The 27,006-nt window shown below is 44.1% G+C and overlaps 1 protein-coding gene across 1 annotated transcript; it reads left to right on the top strand.

Annotated features, from left to right (window-relative positions):
- The first annotated feature begins 1,968 nt into the window (after nucleotides 1-1,968).
- LOC5504611 lies at nucleotides 1,969-25,889 on the top strand. Its single transcript, XM_001625470.3, has 4 exons — nucleotides 1,969-2,372; nucleotides 18,216-18,633; nucleotides 21,391-22,861; nucleotides 23,194-25,889. The coding sequence occupies exons 1-4, from the start codon at nucleotides 2,049-2,051 to the stop codon at nucleotides 25,133-25,135; spliced, it is 4,155 nt and encodes a 1,384-aa protein (XP_001625520.2). The 5' UTR covers nucleotides 1,969-2,048; the 3' UTR covers nucleotides 25,136-25,889.
- Nucleotides 25,890-27,006: the final 1,117 nt, after the last annotated feature.

Here is a 27,006-nt window from a genome sequence, read left to right as displayed (position 1 = left end):
GTTTGTGATGGTGAGGCTCCCCAATATATTAGTTTTTAGAATTGTTTGTGATGGTGAGGCCCCCCAATATATTAGTTTTTAGGCTTGTTTGTGATGGTAAGGCTCCCCAATATATTAGTTTTTAGGCTTGTTTGTGATGGTAAGGCTTCCCAATATATTAGTTTTTAGAATTGTTTGTGATGGTGAGGCTCCCCAATATATTAGTTTTTAGGCTTGTTTGTGATGGTAAGGCTCCCCAATATATTAGTTTTTAGGCTTGTTTGTGATGGTAAGGCTTCCCAATATATTAGTTTTTAGGCTTGTTTGTGATGGTGAGGCTCCCCAATATATTAGTTTTTTGGCTTGTTTGTGATGGTGAGGCTCCCCAATATATTAGTTTTTAGGCTTGTTTGTGATGGTAAGGCTCCCCAATATATTAGTTTGCAAAAAAAAGCCGGTTACCACGAAGCCGCGGAGGAAGTTCTCAAGGCCTGGATGCTTCATAAAAATGCATAAAGAAAATGCTTTACTCTATTTTGTGCCCAAGGCGTCCAGTCATGTTAGTTTAGCTTGTTATTTATGAGCGAGCGCGGGATTTACTACGTGTCTCGTGATATGATTTTGGCGCCCATGTCGATTTTCCCTTAGTCCCGGCCCCTAAATTAAACATTGCTATAATACTAAATAGTCCAGATCATCTCGATGTAATAAGTGGTTGTTTGCAGCAGTACGCAGTATAGTTGACATTTTTATTATTGGATTTGACACTGCTACTATTGGATTATGACATCGAGCATGGCAACCTCAGTGAACCAAAATTTGGCTTCCGGAATTGCTGGTGCTTGTTTATTTCTTGACGCAACGCGCTACTTCTGCAAGGTCAAGTGTATCCGGCTTATGACGTAAAAAGAGATAAACGTAAGAAATACAAATAAACTGTTCTTCTGCACAAAAACATACCCCTCAACAAAACTTGGGGGGGTCCCTTGGGGGGAACGTGGATGAGTAATCGAGATTGCTTGGAACGTGCCAAAATGTTATGACTGCTGACGTTTGACATATTTATCTTATTTATTTAGCAACAGGGAGGTTTCAGCATTGGGGTTAGCATTCGCACGTCTTACTTCGGGACGTTTTTTTTTTTCATAAACTATAAAGCGTACTTTTGTATGCCCCAGACCCGGGATATTACTTTAAGCCAGTCATTGGTCTTAGAACTCCCATTTGACAATTGCCATTCGCACTGAAAACATTTATTGAAATAGGTGTATGTTTTTTTTTAATGATGATTTATCATCGCACATGTCTTTTCTGAGCGGCCCGCATGTCAACAAATAAATCCACAAAAACGTAGGAAGAAACCACCGGACAGCATCTATCTGCTGGTGTGCGTCGGACCTTGTGGTATGCGTCGACAGTTGATTATTTAATAAAACCTTTAAAAGAAAAAGTCGACAACAACGCAGATTTATGATTTTTAGAACGATATTTCGGCAGGCCAATACCTGCCTTCTTCAGGTTATAAAGGAAGAAGAAGGCAGGTATTGGCCTGCCGAAATATCGTTCTAAAAAACATAAATCTGCATTGTTGTCGACTTTTTCTTTTAAAGGTTTTATTAAATAAATCCACTAAGCACAGTAGCTGCGCTGGATGTTATTCTTCAACTTGACCTGTTGACCTGTTGACAGTTATCCTGCGTACGTAAAACGAGCTTCTCCAGTTATTCTAGTTTTTCTACGTAACACGATGTGTACTGCTAAAATCAACCTAAACTGAATCGAACTGAGCTACTAACAGGTCCGAGTATAAGTTTGAATGAATGATACTAGACCCTAACATTTTGATAAAGATCGAAAGCTTCTATAATATCTTAAAACAGCTCTGCACTTTTAAGTAATCTTTTCAAGATTTTTATAAAAAACCTTGAACTGGCATTGACCATTGACAGCTCATGGATCGGATTCCAATGACGTCACTTATTCAATAAAGATACCTCTTAGGACAAGATTGCTTCATTCTCTACGAACAGAATACAAATTGTATGAGTATTCACAAGGGAATATAGTTTATGAAAATCATGAATAATGCGATCTCTAGGGCGGAAAGGTTCTCATCGGAGAACTCGGCCTTTGTTGGCTACGCGATGGAATCTGCACAAGGCACGCTGCATGGAATTTTCTCTGCCACTGCATCAGAATTTCCAAACAATATTGCCGTCGAGTTAAAGAATCGGCAAATGAGCTATGAGGCTCTGGATCAGAAGAGTAACCGATTTGCGCGTCTTCTGATTGAGAAGTTCGGAATTAAGGTGGAAGAGGAGCGGGTCGTGGCGATTTTACTCCCGCGATGTCCCGAGTTGTACCTTACAATGTTGTCTGTTCTCAAGGCGGGAGGGGCAGTAGTAGGGTTTTGGCGCAGCTGGCGCAACTTTTTGATCTCCCCAAATTTCATTCCAAAATGGCGCGAAAGTCTCCGCGCACCTCCGCCAAGCCTCGCGACCTGCGCATGCGCGAGTTTGCTAGAGATCTCTTGCACGACCACGCCCACCCGTCAATCACTTTGTCACGTGACGACCACGCCCACCTGTCAATCATTTTGTCAAAAACCTGTCAATCATTTTGTCGAAAACCTGTCAATCACTTTGTCACGTGATAGCCACGCCCACCTGTCAATCACTTTGTCACGTGATAGCCACGCCCACCTGTCAATCACTTTGTCACGTGATAACCAAGCCCACCTGTCAATCATTTTGTCACGTGATAGCCACGCCCACCTGTCAATCATTTTGTCGAAAACCTGTCAATCATTTTGTCACGTGTCGCATCTAGGGGGAGCTCGAGGGGGCTAACCTCTAAGCTTCACATCTAAAAAAAAGCTTTTGAAAAGTGGTTTAAAGACATGGCTGGTTTGATAGAAATGGAGAACCTGAAGGTGAAAGATCTGAAAGCCCTCGCCAAGGAGCGGGGTATCCCAAGATATTACTGGATGCGGAGAGACGAGCTCGTCGGGGCGCTGACCAGCACGTCACCACCACCACCACCCCGACGGGTTCCTTTACCCAAACTTGTCAAAGGGCTGCCACGACCACCCCGCATTACCCCGTCCAACACGTCGGAGAGTATTCTCGACGGCCCGGTACCTGAGATTAATGTCCCTATTCTAAAACCCTCCCAACCCCCACGGAGTTCCCGCGTCCAATCACTCAAGCATTTTGCAAACAGGGCGGCCAACTCGATCAAGAGCGAGTTAGACAAGTTTGTGGATTGGATACTATCTTATGTCCCCGAGCCCGTCAAAAAGACCGTCAAAGAGGCTGCAGATAAACGGGTCGAACGTCTGAAGGAGAGGATTAAGCGTCTACACGAGGAGGTGGAAGATCGCTTCACACCCAAGGAACAACAGACGGCGTTGAAGGGGTATCTTAAAACCCACGGAATAGCCGGGCAGAGAGGTTACGACCCCAAGACATTCATCGCCAGAATCAAACCGAAAGTCTTAGAGCTCATCAGTCAACAAAAAAAGCCTATCAAAGTGAAGTTTATCTTTACTTGCGGGTTTATAAAAGAGGATCCGGCTACAGCTCAGATCGAAGAAGAACTGGGATATTTTCATACAGAAAAGCCCGAGATTGTGACAGAGTCGACTGATCTCTCTGATTTGTTCGATACGATGACAAATTATTTACTCGGATTAGTTGAGCTGTTCCAGAAGCAAGGCTCCGGATGGCAGTTTGACCAAGTGGAATACTTTGACATCAACATAGATCCCTTTGAACCGCTTTCTGGGTCTTCCTATATTCCGCTGCCGCCGAAACTAGCGTCTAAGAAGGCGATCATCAATGTTAAGAACGAGAATGATCACGAATGTTTCAAGTGGGCAGTAACCTCTGCTGTGTATCCTAGGGAGAAAGATCCTCAAAGGTTCAGTAAACAAATGATAGAGAACTCTGAGAAATTCGACTGGTCAGGGATAGAGTTCCCCGTCTCACTAAAACAGATTGACAAGTTCGAGAAACAGAACCAGTATACGGTTAATGTGTTTGGATACGAAACCAAAATATATCCATTGAGAATCAGTGAGAAGGATCCAGATAATGCGATCAACTTACTTCTCATCTCGGATGATGAGACGAATCATTACTGCTGGATAAAGAATATGATGAGATTAGTATCTACTCAAATTGATGAGTTTCATCATACTCGTTTTTTATGCTGTAGATGTCTGAACTCGTTTCGGTGCAAACAATCATTAGAAAAACATTCTGAATGCTGCGGCAATCATGAAGCGGTTGGAATAGAGATGCCTAAGATAGATAAGGATGGAAATCTACCCCACATTAAATTCAAAAACTACAACAGAAAAATGCGTGTCCCCTTTGTTGTCTATGCCGACTTTGAGAGCTTCACAGAGAATATAGACACATGCTCCCCAGATGGGAGTAAAAGCTTCACTAAGCAATACCAGAAACACAAACCGTCTGGTTTCTGCTATCTCATCAAGTGTTTCGACGGAGATATATCCCCACCCGAGCTTGTACGATACACAGCTGAATCTCCAGACGAAGATATCCCACAGCTTTTCGTAGAGTCTTTGGAGTCAGACATTAAGAAAATTTACGATAAGTTCAGGTTCCCTAAGAAGGTGAAAATGACTCCGAAGGACAAAATCGCCTATAACGACGCCACTCACTGCCACATCTGTGAGGGTGGATTAGGGGAAGACAAGGTTTTAGACCATTGCCACCTTACAGGGAAGTACAGAGGTGCTGCTCACAACGCATGCAACTTAGATCACAAAATTCCAAAGTTCTTTCCTGTTATCTTTCACAATCTGTCTGGGTACGACAGCCATCTATTTATCAAGAACCTTGGTACATCGGAAGGTAAAATAAACTGTATACCTAATAACGAGGAAAAGTATATTTCTTTCACAAAACAGATTGTAGTCGACAGTTTCACGAACAAGGAGGGCAACAAGATTGATGTTAAACGTGATATCAGATTTATCGACAGTTTCAGGTTTATGTCGGCCAGTCTCGACAGTCTAGTGGGTAATATGTCAAGGGAGTGCTTCAAAAACCTGGCGGAGTACTATGAGGGGGAGGAGCTCCAGCTGTTGTTGAGGAAGGGTGTTTTCCCTTACGACTGGTTCGACGGCTTTAGCAAGCTCGACGCAACACAGCTCCCACAGAGAGAGGCATTCCACTCCAAACTTAACGACACCGACATATCGGAGGAGGATCACCTGCACGTGCGGAGAGTGTGGGAGGTCTTTGGGATGGGGACCATGAGGGATTACCACAATCTGTACCTAGAGTCGGATGTGTTGCTTTTAGCTGACGTTTTCGAGAACTTTAGGGACGTTTGTCTCAAGAATTACGGTCTGGACCCCGCTTGGTACTACACAGCGCCAGGGTTGGCTTGGGATGCAGCGTTGAAGACCACCAAGGTGAGGCTAGAGCTTCTAACGGACTATGACATGTTGCTCATGATTGAGAAGGGCATCCGTGGGGGTGTCTCCATGATAAGCAACAGACATGGGGAGGCAAATAACCCTTACATGAAGGAGTATGACCCTGACCTACCCACAAAATATATCACCTACCTTGATGCTAACAATTTGTATGGCTGGGCGATGAGCAACCCTTTACCGACTCACGGTTTCAGGTGGATGGGTGACCAAGAGATGTCAGGTTGGAGAGACCGCCCATGCATTCTGGAGGTTGACTTGGAGTACCCTCACCACCTACATGACTTACACAACGATTACCCACTAGCCCCGGAATCTATCGGGCTAGGTAATGTGGACAAGTTGGTCCCCAACCTTAACGACAAGACAAAGTACGTTATCCACCATGAGACTCTGAGACTTTATGTGAGTTTTGGGCTAAAAGTCACTAAGATTCACAGGGGTGTCACTTTTGAGGAGTCTGCTTGGCTGGGGCCCTACATTGACTTGAACACCGATCTGAGAGCCAAGGCGACAAACGATTTTGAGAAAGATTTTTTCAAGTTAATGAACAACTCCGTCTTTGGTAAGACTATGGAGAACATTAGGAACAGGGTGGACATTCGGTTGGTGACGGACGAGAAGCAGGCCAAGAAGCTCATATCAAAGCCGAACTATCAACATCGCACCATCTTTTGCGAGAATCTAGCCGCCATCCACATGAAGAAGACAAAGCTGATCTTCAACAAGCCTGTCTACTTGGGCATGTCCATTCTGGACCTGAGTAAGACGCTCATGTACGATTTCCACTACAACTTCGTCAAGCCCAAGTACGGTGAGGATGCAAAGCTCTTATTCACTGATACTGACAGCCTGATGTATGAGATCGAGACGAAAGACTTTTACGAGGACATCAGCGGGGATGTGAGGTCCACGTTCGACACCAGCAACTTTCCGAAGGGTCACCCATCTGGTATTGAGGTGGGTGTGAACAAGAAAGTCATCGGAATGTTTAAAGATGAGGCTGGGGGTCAGCAAATCACAGAATTTGTAGGACTGAGGGCCAAACTTTACTCGTACAAGATGGATGAAGGTAAAGAAGAAAAGAAATGCAAGGGCGTCAAGAGAGCAGTCGTCAAGAAGAGCATCGGTTTCGATGACTACAAGGATTGCTTATTTGGTAAGAAACCTCAGATGAGACTTATGAATGTCATCAGAAGTCATAAGCATGATGTTTACACTGAAACGGTGAACAAGGTCGCTCTATCTCATGAGGATGATAAACGGGTCATCTGTGATGATGGTATTCACACCTTCGCTCACGGTCATTTCAGAACGCTATTAGGTGGTGGCTCAGTATCTTCAGGGACGACTTGAAGTTCTTCCCTAACGAACGACCTCCTTGGAGCGCCTTCGGAGAGGTAGTACAACACAGGCTGTCCAACTGAAACAACACTGCGTGATAGATCAAACACTTTTAAACTCCAAATAGGATCTGTGGCTCGTCTGCGTTCACCTCCTTCCTCTTCTCCAGGAGCTAACAGATATCTAACTCTAACCCCTGGTGGTAGTCTAACTTCATCAAGTCCAACAGGCCGCTTATACGTTGGAGGGTCAATATCAACCTCTTTCAAACCAATAGATTTTGCAGGCTCTTTGCCAGTAATTCTTATGGGTTGACTATTCAGAGTTTTCAAAACATCTGGCAATCGTTTCACCCAAACTCTAGACCGATCATCGCTAATCATTTCTTGAGCATACTGATGAGAAAACAACCTCTCCGCCAGTGTTCTATTGGCGCGTTCGACAAAAGCCTGTGCGCGATGGTTCCCAGCTTCGCTTCGCTGGATGGTAACCCCCTTCTTTTTCATAATCTTCGTTACCTCTCCCCTAAATTCTGTCCCCGGGTCGACAATCACCGTATGAGGCCATTTAAGTTTTCTGGAGTATATCTTTTCAAACCCTCTAGCAATTCCACTCGAATCCTTGGTAGTCAGTGCTTCTGCATCTTTATATCTCGAGGCAATATCAATCACGACCAACGCGTAACGGTAGGTTTTTCTGCCTACGTTATCGTGGGGCATAAACAACAGATCGGCTTGGTGAATCTGATTAGGTTTATTCACAGTCCAATGCGGTCTGGGGACATACTTTGGAGCTGGGAGATAGATCTGCCACAACGCCTGTTTTTCAAGCCACCTCTTAGCCTCGGCTTCACTGACTTTAGCGACACTAGCTAACTTATAAATAGCTGAATACCCTTTCCAGTATCCATCGGTGGAATAGTATATTTTTGATAACCTGCTTTCGTTACTCATTTAAAGATTATCTCTCTTTTCTTAAAATAAAAGATGGCACAAGCGATATCAGAAAAAATTAACCCAAACAGGATCCCACGGGAACCCTTCGGCCTGAAAGCGGAATCGTCGCTGAATCGGATTACATTCAATCCCTCATCGGCAAGTCCTGGAGAAACCCTCTATATAAATATTCCTAAACTTGCTGAAAATGTAGTGATTGTTCCAGGTAGTGTATCCTTACTATTTGACTTAAACGTCACAGGACACGCGAATAATACTCTCGTCAACAACGTTGGTCGGAACCTAGTGTCAAGGCTCAAGATTCTTTTCGGTGGAGAAACACTACAGGATACTCAAAGATACGATCTCTTCCAAACCTATCACGACTTATACTTACAAGCTGAAGATCGTGAGGATAGAATAAAACAAGGTATCTCCTCTGAAAACATGAGGAAGCTCAGGACAAATGCAGGTGACAAAGCGACATCAGATGCTAAGGAAGTAGCTCTTGCAGCAGTTCACAACACCAAGTACTGCATTCCACTCGACCATCCTATTCTCGGCGAGCATGGGGTCTTTTATCCAAAGGCGTTACCTCATCCGCTAATCTTTGAAATTACTCTAGCCCCAGTTTCCGACGTCGTTGTTTATGCTGACACGGTCAAGACTCCAACGTACACAATCACAAACCTCGAGTTGGAATATGCTTGCATCTCAAGTGAATACTTGGCTCGTGAGGCGTTGTCGGCTTATCAGGTTGGTAGAGGATTCTTTTACGAGAACGTCATTCTCCACAAAACGTTCACCATCTCCAAACCTAATGATGGTGTCATAAACGAGCACATTAATCTGCCGAGGAGGTCAATGACAGGGATATTGTGCCTGTTCACAGAGAGCTACACCGGAGGAGCAAGGGATTCCGAAAAGTTTGTCAATCCAAGCATCACATCGATCAACATTAATGTGGATGGCATGCCAAACCGTCTCTACTCCAAGGGGATGACACCGCCGGACCTCTGGGAGTCGGTAAAGAAACGTTTCGGTAGAGAGGGTGTTAAGCAAAAGGATTTTTACGCTAATAACAAGTTTGCTCTGTGGGTCGACTTGAGGGCACATCCAGATAACAGCATTCACGGAGGAGGTCTGGTCTTGAACAACACGCGGGACGGAGTAAAACTAGAAATGAAACGGAAAGTTGGAGGAACGGGAAACATCACCTGCTACATGTTTGTAGTAGCCGACGCGTTGATGGAGGTTATGAACTCGAATTTGAGAGCAATCATGTATTAAAAAGGACTTGTGTGATAATACAAAAAGAATGGAAGAATTACGGGAAAAAGTTCCTTTTCATTGTATTATCACAGGACCTACTAATTGTGGGAAGACAAAGTACCTCACGGAACAGCTCCGAGGGCCGTTCCGGCATGTGTTTGAATACATTGTGTTGATTTGTCCGACTTATGCGAAAAACAAGTCCTATCGTAGATTTGCTCACGGAGATAAACGTTTCTTGGTATTATCGCCGGATGCTAGTAACACCGATGAGATTAACGAGTTACTAACAGATTGTGCGGTGCTATTTTCTGGTACAAATACGTTACTCGTTTTGGATGACTGTGCTGTATCGAAAGATCTAAAGCAACGCTCGAACAAGTTTATCAATCTAGCGTTCTCAGGGAGACACGAAGGATTATCAGTGTGGGTATTGACGCAACAATTAACATCCATAGCAAAGCCCTTCCGTGATAACGTCGCCTGTGTGGTTACATTCCATAATCCATCTCAAATCGGTACCAAAACACTGTTTGAAGATTATGGGGGTGACTTAGACGTCGAGACTCGTAAAAAGTTTGTAGAACTGCTGAAAACTGAAAAGTATTCCAGACTCTGTTTCTGCCTACGACATCCATTCCAACGTTATTTGGAGATTCCTGCCACGCGGTGAGAGCTCGAGGGGCTGACCCCTCGAAGTGGTTTAAAAACATCTTGGTCTACTTACAAAATAAGATGGCAAGCATTGAGGATTATATGGAAGAGGAGCCTAAGTCTAAGGGGAGCTCGAAGGGTGAGCCTCTCGAAGACGATGTTGAAGTCAAACGAGAATCGCTGGCTATTCTCGCATCTCTTGGGACTACGAAGGAATTTCTTGGTGTCGGTATGAGTCTTGGTGATATCAAGAAGCTCCCGGCGAAAGACGTCGAGAAATACTTTGTCCGCTACCAGACTGTCTTAGGCAAGCAAGTTACTGATGGATTAGTAGAATCAGCACTTCAAGTAGTGTCTCAAGTCATTTCCTATGTGGTTCCTATAGATGACACCGAAGAGCTTAGCAAAGACTTACAGAACGACGAGTTGGTTAAACGCGAATTGTCAAACTTTGCAGGTCTCTTGGTACTGAAGGGAGGAAGGATGGTAGCACTTGCTAGCGGTCTCTTCCGAGTCGCTAAGCATGTTAGACTAACACCACAGGAGACTTCCAACAAACTTCAAGAAGTTTCGAGCACGACTGAGCAAGCTCTTGAGCACACCTGAGCACACCTAAGCAAGCTCTTGAGCACACCTGAACACACCTGAGCAAGCTCTTAAGCATGATGTGATTTAAAGATTCTTTATTCAGTGAGTAAAGAATCTTTAAATCACATCATGCTTAAGAGCTTGCTCAGGTGTGTTCAGGTGTGCTCAAGAGCTTGCTTAGGTGTGCTCAGGTGTGCTCAAGAGCTTGCTCAGTCGTGCTCGAAACTTCTTGAAGTTTGTTGGAAGTCTCCTGTGGTGTTAGTCTAACATGCTTAGCGACTCGGAAGAGACCGCTAGCAAGTGCTACCATCCTTCCTCCCTTCAGTACCAAGAGACCTGCAAAGTTTGACAATTCGCGTTTAACCAACTCGTCGTTCTGTAAGTCTTTGCTAAGCTCTTCGGTGTCATCTATAGGAACCACATAGGAAATGACTTGAGACACTACTTGAAGTGCTGATTCTACTAATCCATCAGTAACTTGCTTGCCTAAGACAGTCTGGTAGCGGACAAAGTATTTCTCGACGTCTTTCGCCGGGAGCTTCTTGATATCACCAAGACTCATACCGACACCAAGAAATTCCTTCGTAGTCCCAAGAGATGCGAGAATAGCCAGCGATTCTCGTTTGACTTCAACATCGTCTTCGAGAGGCTCACCCTTCGAGCTCCCCTTAGACTTAGGCTCCTCTTCCATATAATCCTCAATGCTTGCCATCTTATTTTGTAAGTAGACCAAGATGTTTTTAAACCACTTCGAGGGGTCAGCCCCTCGAGCTCTCACCGCGTGGCAGGAATCTCCAAATAACGTTGGAATGGATGTCGTAGGCAGAAACAGAGTCTGGAATACTTTTCAGTTTTCAGCAGTTCTACAAACTTTTTACGAGTCTCGACGTCTAAGTCACCCCCATAATCTTCAAACAGTGTTTTGGTACCGATTTGAGATGGATTATGGAATGTAACCACACAGGCGACGTTATCACGGAAGGGCTTTGCTATGGATGTTAATTGTTGCGTCAATACCCACACTGATAATCCTTCGTGTCTCCCTGAGAACGCTAGATTGATAAACTTGTTCGAGCGTTGCTTTAGATCTTTCGATACAGCACAGTCATCCAAAACGAGTAACGTATTTGTACCAGAAAATAGCACCGCACAATCTGTTAGTAACTCGTTAATCTCATCGGTGTTACTAGCATCCGGCGATAATACCAAGAAACGTTTATCTCCGTGAGCAAATCTACGATAGGACTTGTTTTTCGCATAAGTCGGACAAATCAACACAATGTATTCAAACACATGCCGGAACGGCCCTCGGAGCTGTTCCGTGAGGTACTTTGTCTTCCCACAATTAGTAGGTCCTGTGATAATACAATGAAAAGGAACTTTTTCCCGTAATTCTTCCATTCTTTTTGTATTATCACACAAGTCCTTTTTAATACATGATTGCTCTCAAATTCGAGTTCATAACCTCCATCAACGCGTCGGCTACTACAAACATGTAGCAGGTGATGTTTCCCGTTCCTCCAACTTTCCGTTTCATTTCTAGTTTTACTCCGTCCCGCGTGTTGTTCAAGACCAGACCTCCTCCGTGAATGCTGTTATCTGGATGTGCCCTCAAGTCGACCCACAGAGCAAACTTGTTATTAGCGTAAAAATCCTTTTGCTTAACACCCTCTCTACCGAAACGTTTCTTTACCGACTCCCAGAGGTCCGGCGGTGTCATCCCCTTGGAGTAGAGACGGTTTGGCATGCCATCCACATTAATGTTGATCGATGTGATGCTTGGATTGACAAACTTTTCGGAATCCCTTGCTCCTCCGGTGTAGCTCTCTGTGAACAGGCACAATATCCCTGTCATTGACCTCCTCGGCAGATTAATGTGCTCGTTTATGACACCATCATTAGGTTTGGAGATGGTGAACGTTTTGTGGAGAATGACGTTCTCGTAAAAGAATCCTCTACCAACCTGATAAGCCGACAACGCCTCACGAGCCAAGTATTCACTTGAGATGCAAGCATATTCCAACTCGAGGTTTGTGATTGTGTACGTTGGAGTCTTGACCGTGTCAGCATAAACAACGACGTCGGAAACTGGGGCTAGAGTAATTTCAAAGATTAGCGGATGAGGTAACGCCTTTGGATAAAAGACCCCATGCTCGCCGAGAATAGGATGGTCGAGTGGAATGCAGTACTTGGTGTTGTGAACTGCTGCAAGAGCTACTTCCTTAGCATCTGATGTCGCTTTGTCACCTGCATTTGTCCTGAGCTTCCTCATGTTTTCAGAGGAGATACCTTGTTTTATTCTATCCTCACGATCTTCAGCTTGTAAGTATAAGTCGTGATAGGTTTGGAAGAGATCGTATCTTTGAGTATCCTGTAGTGTTTCTCCACCGAAAAGAATCTTGAGCCTTGACACTAGGTTCCGACCAACGTTGTTGACGAGAGTATTATTCGCGTGTCCTGTGACGTTTAAGTCAAATAGTAAGGATACACTACCTGGAACAATCACTACATTTTCAGCAAGTTTAGGAATATTTATATAGAGGGTTTCTCCAGGACTTGCCGATGAGGGATTGAATGTAATCCGATTCAGCGACGATTCCGCTTTCAGGCCGAAGGGTTCCCGTGGGATCCTGTTTGGGTTAATTTTTTCTGATATCGCTTGTGCCATCTTTTATTTTAAGAAAAGAGAGATAATCTTTAAATGAGTAACGAAAGCAGGTTATCAAAAATATACTATTCCACCGATGGATACTGGAAAGGGTATTCAGCTATTTATAAGTTAGCTAGTGTCGCTAAAGTCAGTGAAGCCGAGGCTAAGAGGTGGCTTGAAAAACAGGCGTTGTGGCAGATCTATCTCCCAGCTCCAAAGTATGTCCCCAGACCGCATTGGACTGTGAATAAACCTAATCAGATTCACCAAGCCGATCTGTTGTTTATGCCCCACGATAACGTAGGCAGAAAAACCTACCGTTACGCGTTGGTCGTGATTGATATTGCCTCGAGATATAAAGATGCAGAAGCACTGACTACCAAGGATTCGAGTGGAATTGCTAAAGGGTTTGAAAAGATATACTCCAGAAAACTTAAATGGCCTCATACGGTGATTGTCGATCCGGGGACAGAATTTAGGGGAGAGGTAACGAAGATTATGAAAAAGAAGGGTGTCACCATCCAGCGAAGCGAAGCTGGGAACCATCGCGCACAGGCTTTCGTCGAACGCGCCAATAGAACACTGGCGGAGAGGTTGTTTTCTCATCAGTATGCTCAAGAAATGATTAGCGATGATCGGTCCAGAGTTTGGGTGAGACGATTGCCAGGTGTTTTGAAAACTCTGAATAGTCAACCCATAAGAATTACTGGCAAAGAGCCTGCAAAATCTATTGGTTTGAAAGAGGTTGATATTGACCCTTTAACGTATAAGCGGCCTGTTGGACTTGATGAAGTTAGACTACCACCAGGGGTTAGAGTTAGATATCTGTTAGCTCCTGGAGAAGAGGAAGGAGGTGAACGCAGACGAGCCACAGATCCTATTTGGAGTCTAAAAGTGTCTGATCTATCACGCAGTGTTGTTTCAGTTGGACAGCCTGTGTTGTACTACCTCTCCGAAGGTGCTCCAAGGAGGTCGTTCGTTAGGGAAGAACTTCAAGTCGTCCCTGAAGACACTGAGCCACCACCTAATAGCGTTCTGAAATGACCGTGAGCGAAGGTGTGAATACCATCATCACAGATGACCCGTTTATCATCCTCATGAGATAGAGCGACCTTGTTCACCGTTTCAGTGTAAACATCATGCTTATGACTTCTGATGACATTCATAAGTCTCATCTGAGGTTTCTTACCAAATAAGCAATCCTTGTAGTCATCGAAACCGATGCTCTTCTTGACGACTGCTCTCTTGACGCCCTTGCATTTCTTTTCTTCTTTACCTTCATCCATCTTGTACGAGTAAAGTTTGGCCCTCAGTCCTACAAATTCTGTGATTTGCTGACCCCCAGCCTCATCTTTAAACATTCCGATGACTTTCTTGTTCACACCCACCTCAATACCAGATGGGTGACCCTTCGGAAAGTTGCTGGTGTCGAACATGGACCTCACATCCCCGCTGATGTCCTCGTAAAAGTCTTTCGTCTCGATCTCATACATCAGGCTGTCAGTATCAGTGAATAAGAGCTTTGCATCCTCACCGTACTTGGGCTTGACGAAGTTGTAGTGGAAATCGTACATGAGCGTCTTACTCAGGTCCAGAATGGACATGCCCAAGTAGACAGGCTTGTTGAAGATCAGCTTTGTCTTCTTCATGTGGATGGCGGCTAGATTCTCGCAAAAGATGGTGCGATGTTGATAGTTCGGCTTTGATATGAGCTTCTTGGCCTGCTTCTCGTCCGTCACCAACCGAATGTCCACCCTGTTCCTAATGTTCTCCATAGTCTTACCAAAGACGGAGTTGTTCATTAACTTGAAAAAATCTTTCTCAAAATCGTTTGTCGCCTTGGCTCTCAGATCGGTGTTCAAGTCAATGTAAGGCTCCAGCCAAGCAGACTCCTCAAAAGTGACACCCCTGTGAATCTTGGTGACTTTTAGCCCAAAACTCACATAAAGTCTCAGAGTCTCATGGTGGATAACGTACTTTGTCTTGTCGTTAAGGTTTGGGACCAACTTGTCCACATTGCCTAGCCCGATAGATTCCGGGGCTAGTGGGTAATCGTTGTGTAAGTCATGTAGGTGGTGAGGGTACTCCAAGTCAACCTCCAGAATGCATGGGCGGTCTCTCCAACCTGACAGCTCTTGGTCACCCATCCACCTGAAACCGTGAGTCGGTAAAGGGTTGCTCATCGCCCAGCCATACAAATTGTTAGCATCAAGGTAGGTGATATATTTTGTGGGTAGGTCAGGGTCATACTCCTTCATGTAAGGGTTATTTGCCTCCCCATGTCTGTTGCTTATCATGGAGACACCCCCACGGATGCCCTTCTCAATCATGAGCAACATGTCATAGTCCGTTAGAAGCTCTAGCCTCACCTTGGTGGTCTTCAACGCTGCATCCCAAGCCAACCCTGGCGCTGTGTAGTACCAAGCGGGGTCCAGACCGTAATTCTTGAGACAAACGTCCCTAAAGTTCTCGAAAACGTCAGCTAAAAGCAACACATCCGACTCTAGGTACAGATTGTGGTAATCCCTCATGGTCCCCATCCCAAAGGCCTCCCACACTCTCCGCGCGTGCAGGTGATCCTCCTCCGATATGCCGGTGTCGTTGAGTTTGGAGTGGAATGCCTCTCTCTGTGGGAGCTGTGTTGCGTCGAGCTTGCTAAAGCCGTCGAACCAGTCGTAAGGGAAAACACCCTTCCTCAACAACAACTGGAGCTCCTCCCCCTCATAGTACTCCGCCAGGTTTTTGAAGCACTCCCTTGACATGTTACCTACTAGACTGTTGAGACTGGCCGACATAAACCTGAAACTGTCGATAAATCTGATATCACGTTTAACATCAATCTTGTTGCCCTTCTTGTTCGTGAAACTGTCGACTACAATCTGTTTTGTGAAAGAAATATACTTTTCCTCGTTATTAGGTATACAGTTTATTTTACCTTCCGATGTACCAAGGTTCTTGATAAATAGATGACTGTCGTACCCAGACAGATTGTGAAAGATAACAGGAAAGAACTTGGGGATTTTGTGATCTAAGTTGCATTCGTTGTGAGCAGCGCCTCTGTACTTCCCTGTAAGGTGGCAATGGTCCAAAACCTTGTCTTCCCCTAATTCACCCTCACAGATGTGGCAGTGAGTGGCGTCGTTATAGGCGATTTTGTCCTTCGGAGCCATTTTCACCTTCTTAGGGAACCTGAACTTATCGTAAATTTTCTTAATGTCTGACTCCAAAGACTCTACGAAAAGCTGTGGGATATCTTCGTCTGGAGATTCGGCTGTGTATCGTACAAGCTCGGATGGGGATATATCTCCGTCGAAACACTTGATGAGATAGCAGAAACCAGACGGTTTGTGTTTCTGGTATTGCTTAGTGAAGCTTTTACTCTCATCTGGGGAGCATGTGTCTATATTCTCTGTGAAGCTCTCAAAGTCGGCGTAGACAACAAAGGGGACACGCATTTTTCTGTTGTAGTTTTTGAATTTAATGTGGGGTAGATTTCCATCCTTATCTATCTTAGGCATCTCTATTCCAACCGCTTCATGATTGCCGCAGCATTCAGAATGTTTTTCTAATGATTGTTTGCACCGAAACGAGTTCAGACATCTGCAGCATAAAAAACGAGTATGATGAAACTCATCAATTTGAGTAGATACTAATCTCATCATATTCTTTATCCAGCAGTAATGATTCGTCTCATCATCCGAGATGAGAAGTAAGTTGATTGCATTATCTGGATCCTTCTCACTGATTCTCAATGGATATACTTTGGTTTCGTATCCAAACACATTAACCGTATACGGGTTCTGTTTCTCAAACTTGTCAATCTGTTTCAGTGAGACGGGGAACTCTATTCCTGACCAGTCGAATTCCTCAGAGTTCTCTCTCATTTGTTTATTAAGTCTTTGAGGATCTTTCTCCCTAGGATACACAGCAGAGGTTACTGCCCACTTGAAACATTCATGATCGTCCTCATTCCTAACATTGATGACTGCGTGCTTGGACGCTAGTTCCGACGGTAGCGGAATATAGGAACTTCCCGAAAGCGGCTCAAGGGGATCGATGTTGATGTCAAAGTATTCCACCTGGTCGAATTGCCACCCGGAGCTTTGCTTTTGGAATTGCTCAACTAATCCGAGTAAATAATTTGTCATCGTATCGAACAAATCAGAGAGATCAGTCGACTCTGTCACAATCTCGGGCTTTTCTGTATGAAAATATCCCAGTTCTTCTTCGATCTGAGCTGTAGCCGGATCCTCTTTTATAAACCCGCAAGTAAAGATAAACTTCACTTTGATAGGCTTCTCTTGTCGACCGATGAGTTCAAGGACTTTCGGTTTGATTCTGGCGATGAATGTCTTGGGGTCGTAACCTCTCTGCCCGGCTATTCCGTGGGTTTTAAGATACCCCTTCAACGCCGTCTGTTGTTCCTTGGGTGTGAAGCGATCTTCCACCTCCTCGTGTAGACGCTTAATCCTCTCCTTCAGACGTTCGACCCGTTTATCTGCAGCCTCTTTGACGGTCTTTTTGATGGGCTCAGGGACATAAGATAGTATCCAATCCGCAAACTTGTCTAACTCGCTCTTGATTAAGTTGGCCGCCCTGTTTGCAAAATGCTTGAGTGATTGGACGCGGGAACTCCGTGTGGGCTGGGTGGGTTTTAGAATAGGGACATTAATCTCAGGTACCGGGCCGTCGAGAATACTCTCCGACGTGTTGGACGGGGTAATGCGGGGTGGGCGTGGCAGCCCTTTGACAAGTTTGGGTAAAGGAACCCGTCGGGGTGGTGGTGGTGGTGACGTGCTGGTTAGCGCCCCGACGAGCTCGTCTCTCCGCATCCAGTAATATCTTGGGATACCCCGCTCCTTGGCGAGGGCTTTCAGATCTTTCACCTTCAGGTTCTCCATTTCTATCAAACCAGCCATGTCTTTAAACCACTTTTCAAAAGCTTTTTTAGATGTGAAGCCGAGATGCTAGCCTCTCGAGCTCCCCCTAGGTGCGACACGTGACAAAGTGATTGATAGGTGGGCGTGGCTATCACGTGACAAAGTGATTGACAGGTTCTTGACAAAGTGATTGACAGGTTTTTTACAAAGTGATTGACAGGTGGGCGTGGTCATCACGTGACAAAGTGATTGACAGGTGGGCGTGGCCGTCACGTGACAAAGTGATTGACAGGTGGGCTTGGTCGTGCAAGAGATCTCTGGCAAACTCGCGCATGCGCAGGTCGCGAGGCTTGGCGGAGGGGTGCGGAGACTTTTGCGCCACTTTTGGAATGAAATTTGGGGAGATCAAAAAGTTGCGCCAGCTGCGCCATTTCCCTACTACTGGGGCTTACGTTTGCATCGACCCTCAACATCAAATAAGCCGGCTTCCATACATTCTCCAAGACACTAACGCCGTGGCTCTTATCACAACAAAACAAGTGGAAAGTGAGTTTGGACTTAGCGATCTTACTAAGGTTAGCATTCTGGACATTCAGAGCCGGGCGCTGAATACGCAAATTGCTTCGAAGCCTTCTAACGCATTGGCCACCGTCGTCCCTTCTTCACATCTTTGCTACATTATTTACACGTCCGGCAGCACAGGACAACCCAAGGGAGTCGAAATCGAACATCGGACGGTGGTCAACTTTATCAAAGGAGAGCTGGAGATTTTTCCCGTCTGGTCACAAGACCGGATCTGTCAGGGATTTTCCCCGAGTTTTGATGCCTCAGTCGAGGAGATTTGGCTGGCTTTCGGAACTGGTGAGTTTTTATTTTCTGTATTTATTACCTCAATGCTTTGATCGAGTGCCACTTAGTACCTTACTGGGGCTCCGATTAGTCACAAAAGTTAAAAGCCAAGGGGCAAGGGAGGCGATGAGAGTCAAAGGCCGATCTAGGGATGAGCCGAGCGGGCCCCATTTATAGAAATTTTGCTTAAAAATAACAAGAAATATTGAATTAAATCCCTTGCCTCGACTCACTCTCTTTTTGGAATCCTTTATCCGTCCCTGACAGTCTTTTGATTATATTTAAATCACGGCAAGCAAACCGATATGCTCTTTGTTTAGCAACTTATGTCAACAAAGAATTATAACCATAAATTATCACTTGCGACATCCTCGCTTTGCACTAATGCCGGCGCTAAATATAATACAATGAGATACTAAAATACAATGAGATATTTTGTTTTCATTTTCAGCAGTATTCTATCTCAAACCCAGTTACCCCCTCCCTCTCCTCCCGAAACCACCATCCTTCCAGCCTCAAGGTTTTTCAATTCACTATCTTCACTACTAAACCTATCCAAAATAAGTTTTTTAATACGCGTAATTCGTTTTTTAGTCAAAATATTAAGGCAATATTATGATTCTTGCTGGTATTTAGAAGTCAAAGGCCACTTGCACAGAAAAATAGAAAACATAAATGTTCAAGAAACCACGAAAAATATATGCGTGAAAAATTATGTAAAATAACATAATGTTATATTTTCATGTCGAAAAACATATATCGAATAATGTATTTCGGAAAATTCTGATACATTTCAGCCTTTTTCCTTCAAACTACAGCGTGAAAATTTCCAAGTTTCACGGTCTAACAAGGACGGGAACATGTGTGCTGAAAACTAAACTATCATTGTTCGCTATGGCCAGAAATAAGGTTCAAGCTAGTCTATACATTTTGGGGTCTATAAGAACGAGCAATTCTGTCGAAGGCAGTTATTCAGCGCATTTTGGGGTCACGTTCTATGCGCCCGACGAGTTTGATCGGAAAAGAAGGACCAGGTCTGACAGTCGTAACGCCGTAAGTTTAGCGGCTGACAAAGGGGGATAGATGGAACCGAAGAGAAGACCGTTTTTTGATGGCCAAATGGGGAGGAGCGGGGGGAGGGGTGCCTTTGTTATGTGTCTGATTACCACGTGCACTTATCTGGTCTTCAATACTCATTATTACTTGGCTGATTGTGGCGTGAGAACGAACACGTTGTTTACCGGTTTAGGTCATTGCTGAAAGACGAGAATCATATCTCGCCTGCATAAGCTCACATGCTAAGGATCAAATTCCTAAGCTGCTAAAAAGGGCTGTGTTCTGGTTGCTATAAAAATAAAACGGTCGCAATCGTGACCACTCTATAACGGAAGTCGTAAGTCGTAAAAAATCATGCAGAATTTTGTGCAGTCGTGCCCATGGACTTGCACAGCACTTCCGGGCTCCGTCGGAATCTTTGAATTTGTGTCGTGTTCCAGGGTCAGTGTGAAAATGAATTGTTATGTGTTAATCGAAATGGGAAAGTTTATAGTCGCTTCACCGCTTTTTTTTCCGATTTTACAAACGTTACCCACATTACCGCGCATATGGTATGTCCCAGGTAGCTTGTAGCTGTGCTGTTGCGACCGAATACACTCTCGTTTTTATATACGGACCTTTCTTATAAGAATGTCCAGCCTGAGATTTCACCAAGAACATGCTAACAACTTGCGAGTTTCAGATAGCAACAAAAAATTGTTTTGTTAGTGTGATGAAATTTAAAATGCAGAATCAAATTGAGTTCATAATAATAACCTTACTACCATACAACCTTACTAACGAACCCCCCCCCTTTCCGCTCAAAATCCTGGCTACTGGCCTGTCTGTATATACAGTGGAACCTGGATTTTACGATATGATTCGAGAAAAAGAAAGTGTATCGTAAAATCTAGGTATCGTTGCAAAGAGGTCCTCGATTTTACGATATATATATCTATATATAGCGACAAACGGCTTAAAAAGTAACTGAGTACGGGCAAAACATGACAAAAAAAACTAGTGACTAGCGGCAAAACCGACATGCAGACACCCCCCCCCCCCCCCCATACAGACCATAAAATATCGTTGTAATAATATTATAACTGTACTCTGTGTAAGACTTTTCAGTTACTCTCTGTAAGACTGTAATCCGTCAAAATAACGATTTGATTAACTGTACTGTACGTGTGCGGTGTCTTTTGTTTTTCTCTCTTTGTTGATAGTCAGAATTAGTAAATATCGTTGTATCGAGATCAAAATAACGCTGGGTAGAACATATTTGTATAGTGAAATTGAGAATGTCGTTGTATCCAATATCTTTAGATCGATGTAATTTTTGATACATCTCACTGTATTTTCGCCGTGAGAAAGGAGCGACATCATATATAAGAAACATCCGCCCTTCCGCCGCCCCTGCGAAAAATCTAGTATCTTAAAATCCAGGTTCCACTGTACAGAAATTCAAGGACACCCTTAAGAATATTTTCCGTCTTAACCTTTAAAAAATAACGGCCCAGTCTCAACTGATAATTATTCGTCATAAGAAAGAGTGCATCACGAAACCTGGAACAGTTTACGCTGCTCCACTTCCAAGCCCTGGTCATAGAGGGTGGAGATCGGCTGATTAAACACGAAGCGAACAATTTTGGACAACGGTGTTTACCTATTCCAAGCATTAAATTTGGCCAAATTATTGTTGCCATTGTGACTGATATTCATCTTTTCTCGTTTCAGGAGCTACTCTCGTGGCCGCACCGCCAGAGGTAATGCAGTCGGGCCCAGATCTCCCCGATCACCTTGAACAACTCCGCATCACAGTCTTATCTACTGTCCCCACCCTTTTGCGTACCGTTGATGTCACCGATACCAAGTTAAACAGACTTAAGCTCATTATCCTTGGCGGGGAAGCCTGTGGTGAGGATCTAGTTGCCTGGGCCGATGGCCGGATGCTGATAAACTCTTACGGACCCACTGAAACAACGGTTGTCGCTACAACGTGTGAGATAAAGCGTGGAAAGAAAATCACAATTGGACGGCCTTTGGGTAACTACAACGCGCACATTCTGGACAGTAATTTGGTGGACGTGGAAGGAGAAAAAGAAGGAGAGCTGTGCATAAGTGGTAAGTGTCTGGCACGTGGGTACAGAAACCTCCCCGAAAAGACAAAACAGCAGTTTGTTGATCATCAACTGCATGGAAGAATCTACAGAACGGGTGATCTTGTGCGTTGGACTCCAGACGGAGAGATCGAATATCTCGGAAGAATAGATGACCAAGTGAAGATACGCGGCTTCAGAGTAGAAATAGGAAGCATTGAGACGCATCTGCAAAGACAAGAGAACGTCAAGATGGCGGCAGTGGTTGTGTTGTCGCCGTCACCTGGACAGCAACTGGTCGTCGCACACTTGACGCTGGTTGACAAGACGAAGGGGTTTCAAGCACAGCAGGCTGTAGTCAAAATGAAGATCGCACTGCCTGAGTACATGATTCCTAACGGCTACATCATCCACGAGGAGCTACCAACCCTCGCAAGCGGAAAAGTCGACAAGAAAAAGCTGAAGACTCTCGACACTCCGCCTCAGTCATTCAACGCATCAGAAAAGTACACGGCACCAAGAGACGAGACAGAACGGATCATCTGCAGCATCTGGGAATCCAAATTGTGTAATCCGAAAATCTCCACCGACGAGAACTTCTTTGAGCTCGGTGGGCAGTCAGTGGTGGCGGCACTTGTGATTAGTGAGATGAGAAGGCACCAGTTTGATATCTCCGTCAGAGACTTGTACACACACCCCACTGTCGCAGAACTAGCAGACTTTCACAAGGTCAGATCTAACAACGTGGATGAACACCAGGTGACTGTGCATATCCCAGACTCGCCAACTCGTGGAAAGCCAAGGTACTACTTGTGCTGGTTCCTCCAAGCGCTATGGATATTCGGATGGTCAGCGGCTGCCTCTATCTGGATCTTCTGGGTGTTTTTGAAGTTTATCGACATCTATAGTATGATTCACGCAGGCGTAGGGGTCCAAGGAGTCGCAGCTTTAATGCTAGGGCTCATGGTCTTTGGAGTGCCGTTGTACATCGTTTTTATTATACTGTGGGCATTTTTAACAAAGAAGATCTTCCTGGGGAAAGAGAAGCCTGGTGCGCATGCTCTGTGGAGTATGTACTACATGCGATGGTGGATTGTCAATCAAGCCAAGTGAGTGGCTCCTAATTTACCAAGCGATGTAAATGTTTTTATTGGTACCCTGGATGCTGATTTATTTAATCGTGTGTTCTAAAGGGGGGCGCTGGCTCGAGTTGAGAGATCCTTTTTTCAAATCTAACGTCACTTCTCAAATCTGGTAAATCTGGTTCTAATCCGGGCCAAGTTAGCTTGTTTCGTTTTCAGATGTGTAAGACCTACGCAACATTCGCTTTTTGAAGACCAAAAGTAGGGGGATGTACATAAATTAACCAAATTAACATTTATATCTTTGAAGTAAAGGCCTTGTTTTTCCGTTACTTACACCTGATCTGATTCCTCTACAGGTCTTTGGTCCCCACAAACCTTATTTGCGGCACTCCCCTAATGAATATATACGCACGGATGATGGGAGCTAAGATCGGACCCGGAGTGTACTACGGCACTCACATCACTTGCGAGTTCGGGCTGATAGAGATAGAGGCCGGCGTCACCCTTGAGCCTGATGTGACGCTAGCTACTCACCGCGTAGACAAAGGAACATTGTTTCTCGGACGAATATCCATCGGCGAAAACAGCAGCATCGGTACACGCTCGACTGTCACTCTTAATACCGTGATTAATGAAAACTGCATCGTAGAGCCCCTGACCCTAGTACCTGATAACACCATCATCGACGCAAATTCACAGGTAAAAGGGTCCCCTGCTAAAGTCATGAAAAGGAAAGATAATGAGGAAATCAAGCCACCGAGATGGACCTGGCAGTGGTGGGTTCCCTGTGTTCAGATGGCCTTATTTGGGCTGTTCTCCGTTGTCTATGTCCTACCATATCTAACAATACTTGTCGTAATACTCGCCATCCCGTACCTGAGAGACGCATTCAGTGACCGTAATTGGTTGGTGATCTCCATGGTTATACCGCCCGCTGCGATTCTATCCATCGTATTTGACTTGTTTCTGACCGCGGCGATGAAGTGGTGCATTGTGGGTAAACTAAAAGAGGGCTCTTACCCCATTAACTCCTCTGTGTTCATCAAATTTTGGACAATGCAGAAAATCATACAGATGACCTTATCGAACTTTAGGGAGCTTTTCGCCACACTGTACACGAACATATGGCTAAGATCACTCGGCATGGAAGTCGGTAAATTTGCTGAAGTCTCGACAGGCTTCAACTTTGTTCCTGATTTGGTCACTCTCAAAGACAGGACATTCATTGCAGATCACGTTTCCATTGGTGGTGCCAGCTTCAGAAAAGGACGCTTCACCATGCGCAAGTCGACAGTAGGGAGCAGAACATTTTTGGGGAATAACTGCGTCAATATGCCAGAGTCGGTGATCGGTAACGATGTTCTTATCGGCGTCTTGAGCGCCACACCCGAGGTCGCTGTCGATAAATCCTCGTGGCTCGGCTCACCCCCATTCCTCCTGCCCGCGCGAGCCGTTAGTTCGCAGTCTCACTCATTAGCACGCACGTTCAACCCACCTTGGTACCTGTATCTTAGCAGAGCAATATGGGAAGCCTTCAAAATCATCCTTCCCACTACTACCAGGCTTTACTCGATCTTTATATTCTGGGTTCTCATCGATGACATTTCATATGATGTTTTCGGGGAATTCTCAACTCTTTTCTGGATTTCTCCGGCATTTTGGGAAGTCATCATCGTGTTCGCCAATTTACTTTTCGTGGTTGCATCAAAGTGGATTCTGATTGGTCGGTTCAAGCCGAGTGAGCATCCGCTATGGAGCAGCTTCGTGTGGCGCTCGGAGCTGGTCGCGTCTCTCGAAGAAAACGTCGCACTCCCCTTTGGTCTTGGCGCAACCCTCGGAACACCATTCATCTGCTGGTGGTACCGTGCACTCGGCTCACGCATCGGCAAAAGAGTCTACTTAGCAAGTATTTACCTAACAGAGGCTGATTTGATAGAGATTGGAGACGAGTCTTGCATCGCTAGTGGAACCACAATCCAGTCTCACCTCTTCGAAGACAGAGTCATGAAAATGGACAAGCTCTACATTGGCAGTGAATGCTCAGTCTGTTGCGACTCTATAGTGCTTTACGGCGCTAGGATGGAAAGCCGCTGTACCCTCATGCCGCTGTCTCTGTGCATGAAATCGGAGTCTCTAGAGTCTGATGCAGTGTATTGTGGGATACCTGCGCGAAAGGTTGAAGCTCAGCCGTACCACATCGACTGGGAGCTGACGCGAAAGCAAAGACAAAAACACGTATATACGGCAAACCAATCGTACATCAAGCTCATGGGCTACAGAAACCTAATGGAGGTCTGAATTAGTGCATTTTGTCGACTTTATCTCAAAATGGACACAAAGAAAATAGTAGAAATTTATAGTCGTTTGACTCCAGATGGACATTAGAGAGAATTTTGTTTTCTTTGATTATTTATTTTGTTTTTGTATCTACCGTTAAAGCAACAGTTAGTTTTGATAGCGGTTTTGCATTTTTTTTACCACAGTCGTGTGACGCATTCTTTGTAACTTGTCTGGCGTTATTTTAAGCTTATTTTATATTATTAATGCTAGCACAGTTATTATCGTTTTTGTTGATAGAATGATCTATCCACCATGTCATTATCGAGCACGGCCATACATATCTTGTAATCAAATTCTTATTTGGAACAGGCGCGCGCCCATGATTGGCGGGGCGGGGCGGGGGGGGGGGGGGGGTCAAAGGTATCATATGAATACTATTCAGCCAGGAGGAAAAATAGCATTTTCTGTTAGAATGTCCGGCCTATAAAAATTATCGACGTGAATCGGCGCTTAGCGAAACATATTTTTTAATGTATTGATGCAAGAAATGTGAAGCTTTATCACACGTACAGTGACGTCACCTAATCCCCCTATAAAAACAAGAATAATATTAATAATAATAAAATAAAGAAAGAGTAAGCAATGTCTATATCAATAAAATACCTACATACCTACCAACCTACCTATCTATCTATTTATCTACGAAAAAAGCAAATACCTAAAAGTGTATGGCCACTTCCATGTCACAAGTAAAAATTCAAATTGTTTCTTAGCCTTAGTTTTGTTGTTGTTTTTAGTCTTAGTTTTGTTATTGTTTTTTTAGCCTTAGTTTTGTTGTTGTTGATTTAGTAGGTGCGTGATGCATCTCTGCTTTTCCTCGTCGACCTGTGTCATTTTTACTGCCGCTCTTTTACTTTGCTCCCCATCGTGTGGTTTTAAAAGAAAAGTTTGTAGCAGCAACGATAAAGTTTAGTTTGAAATGGGTTCGCTCAGGGGCTCATAAGTAGGGGCAATCATCTGTATTATATAATAATAATAATAACAACAACAACAATAATAATAATAATAATAATTATAATAATTATAATAATAATAATAATAATAATAATAACTTTATTCCAATAGATACCAATACAGGTATATTAGGATAATATACTAAGTAGGTTGGCTTATATGCCTATCCTCTATTCATAATATTTATTTACATCATCACAAAATTTCAGGACTAGGCTAGTAATGGAGTCATCTGTTAAGCTCATAATATACAAAAAAAGGTCTTTTGGCCTTAACAGTTTGAAAGAGTTATTGATCATTAAAAAATACTCGACGTATATCATTGATAAATTTTTATACCGGCCTGTTTCAATTGCTAGTTTGTGTGCCGAGACACGCAATCTAGTCATAGATTGTCGGCGTCTAACATTAGCTTCTGATAAATATTTTTTTCTAGTTTAAAATTTGTCTTGATCTTGCAATAAGTGCGTAGCTTTCCACTATTTTGATTTAACTGTGCCTGGGTTTTCCAAAATGTTGCATAACTTTTATATAGTACTTTCTTAAATTTTCCTAGGGTATTAATTTGCTGGCCAATATCTATTTCCTGTAGTGTCTTTAAATCACACCAAGCAAATAGGGAATTGATAAACCTTACAGGGACATTAGATGTTTAAGAAAGGCTGATCTTCGCCGTTTCCCCCACTAAGGTGTTTTCATATATCCTACTTTTTATTCAGCACCAATATTTTGCCACCAGGGAAGAAATTTGTACTATTAGTGGGGCTTTTCCCTGTTCTCCATATATAATTGAATTTGTAGCCTTTCTTCAACATCTAATGTCCCTGTAAGGTTTATCAATTCCTTATTTGCTTGGTGTGATTTAAAGACACTAC

The sequence above is a fragment of the Nematostella vectensis genome, chromosome 3, assembly GCF_932526225.1.
Source record: "Nematostella vectensis chromosome 3, jaNemVect1.1, whole genome shotgun sequence".
NCBI lineage: Eukaryota > Metazoa > Cnidaria > Anthozoa > Actiniaria > Edwardsiidae > Nematostella > Nematostella vectensis.
This window is presented reverse-complemented; position numbering and strand designations above follow the sequence as displayed.

Excerpts from the sequence above, each read along its gene's own strand:
- LOC5504611 (XM_001625470.3), top strand. The coding sequence starts at position 2,049 with ATGAAAATCATGAATAATGCGATCTCTAGGGCGGAAAGGTTCTCATCG. Across the intron at positions 2,373-18,215 it reads TGTCTGTTCTCAAGGCGGGA|GGGGCTTACGTTTGCATCGA; the intron begins GGGGCAGTAGTA and ends TTCCCTACTACT. Across the intron at positions 18,634-21,390 it reads TTGGCTGGCTTTCGGAACTG|GAGCTACTCTCGTGGCCGCA; the intron begins GTGAGTTTTTAT and ends TTCTCGTTTCAG.